The 1,412-nt window shown below is 35.9% G+C and overlaps 1 protein-coding gene across 1 annotated transcript; it reads right to left on the reverse strand.

The window, feature by feature from the left end:
- Nucleotides 1-268: 268 nt before the first annotated feature.
- LOC109790487 (uncharacterized) lies at nucleotides 269-862 on the reverse strand. The gene has a single exon (XM_020349645.3). The coding sequence runs from the start codon at nucleotides 688-690 to the stop codon at nucleotides 478-480; it is 213 nt and encodes a 70-aa protein (XP_020205234.1). The 5' UTR covers nucleotides 691-862; the 3' UTR covers nucleotides 269-477.
- Nucleotides 863-1,412: the final 550 nt, after the last annotated feature.

Here is a 1,412-nt window from a genome sequence, read left to right on the forward strand (position 1 = left end):
CTATTCAAATCTTTGGACAAAATTGAATCTTTCCTGAAAGACCAGAGCACCCAAATTAGAATCATGGAAGACTTCAAAACAAAGAATTTCGCGTTTTACAATTGAATCTTTCTTCTCTTCTAAGTTTCTTTTTTCCTATGCAACTAACTGAACCATTAAAAATTGTGAAACCCAGAAAGACCAATTCCCCAAGCCCCAACAATATAAACTTGAGATAACATATCAAAACAGAAAAGAAAAAAAATCTAAATCTAAATACACAAATAAATAAATAAAACTGCATATGATATATCCAATAACACTATTATTAATATTTACATGAAAAAAGGAAAATGGAGAATATAGCTAAATTCCTAAATATCCCCTGTTCAAAAAACAGAGGAAAACAGAACAGGAGCAGGGGAAGCAAACAAAACCTCCCTCTTCAACCTGTGTACATGAACATACTAATCCAAAGCCCTTAACCATATTCTGACCCTATGACTCACCAACTGAAATGGGTTGCCCGGAAATCCCCAACGGCGACCGGGAAATCGGCCGATCACGGCCGATTTCCCGGAGCACAGGTCGGACCTCTGGCTTGCCAGGGGACCAATCAATGATCTTCTCTGACTCTTGCTTGATCTTCCTAACCTGGCTGTGAATTGGGACACCCTTCCCTTCATCTTTCATCATCTTCATGTTCTCCATGCTCTCTTACTATAGCCAAAAAGAGAAAAAAGGAAAAAGAGGCTTCAATTGACAAAGTTTCCTAGCTATCCTTCTAATTGTGCTTCTCTATATGTGACAAAAACACTTCACAATAACATGTACCATATAATATACAAGTGTGGCTATATATATTTGTGAGTGTGAACGCAAAAGGAATTCAAGATTGAAACGTAAGGGGGAAGAGAATAGGGAAGTTTGGTGGGAAATCTCTATCTTTATGTGATCGGTTTTGAAGATGACTAAATTGGACCACGTCGTTGACACTATAACATGTGCAACCGAATCATCACCGTTGGATTGCTTTGATGGGGTCAATCGTGTGGCAACTTAGATTAGAATTTAGAAACTTAAAACTATTGTATTGTGTTCTCGGATAATTGGACCATTATGTTTTTTTTTATATTTTATGTGTTGTAATTTTTTTTGTCACGTTTTGTTTTGTTTATGGTGAATTATGTTCAAAAGCATCAACAAGATCTGTTGTTTCTGTTTCTTGTTATTTTCAAATTTCTTCATGCATATCTTTTGTGTGTATTTTTTGTGGATGGGTCGATAATGGTGCTCTGTATATGGCCATAATCAAATGGATAATTATCAATATATCCATTCGGATTTGATTCCTTTTCTTACCAAGTTGCCAAATTGGATGATGACTGAGCATTAATGGTATGAGCAAATAGCGGTTGTTTTGTTTTTTTGGT

The sequence above is a fragment of the Cajanus cajan genome, chromosome 1 (assembly GCF_000230855.2).
Source record: "Cajanus cajan strain Asha chromosome 1, NIPB_CcT2T_4, whole genome shotgun sequence".
NCBI classification, from domain to species: Eukaryota; Viridiplantae; Streptophyta; class Magnoliopsida; order Fabales; family Fabaceae; genus Cajanus; species Cajanus cajan.

Bases quoted from the DNA above. Each gene is read 5' to 3' on its own strand.
- LOC109790487 (XM_020349645.3), bottom strand. From the start codon at position 690: ATGGAGAACATGAAGATGATGAAAGATGAAGGGAAGGGTGTCCCAATT.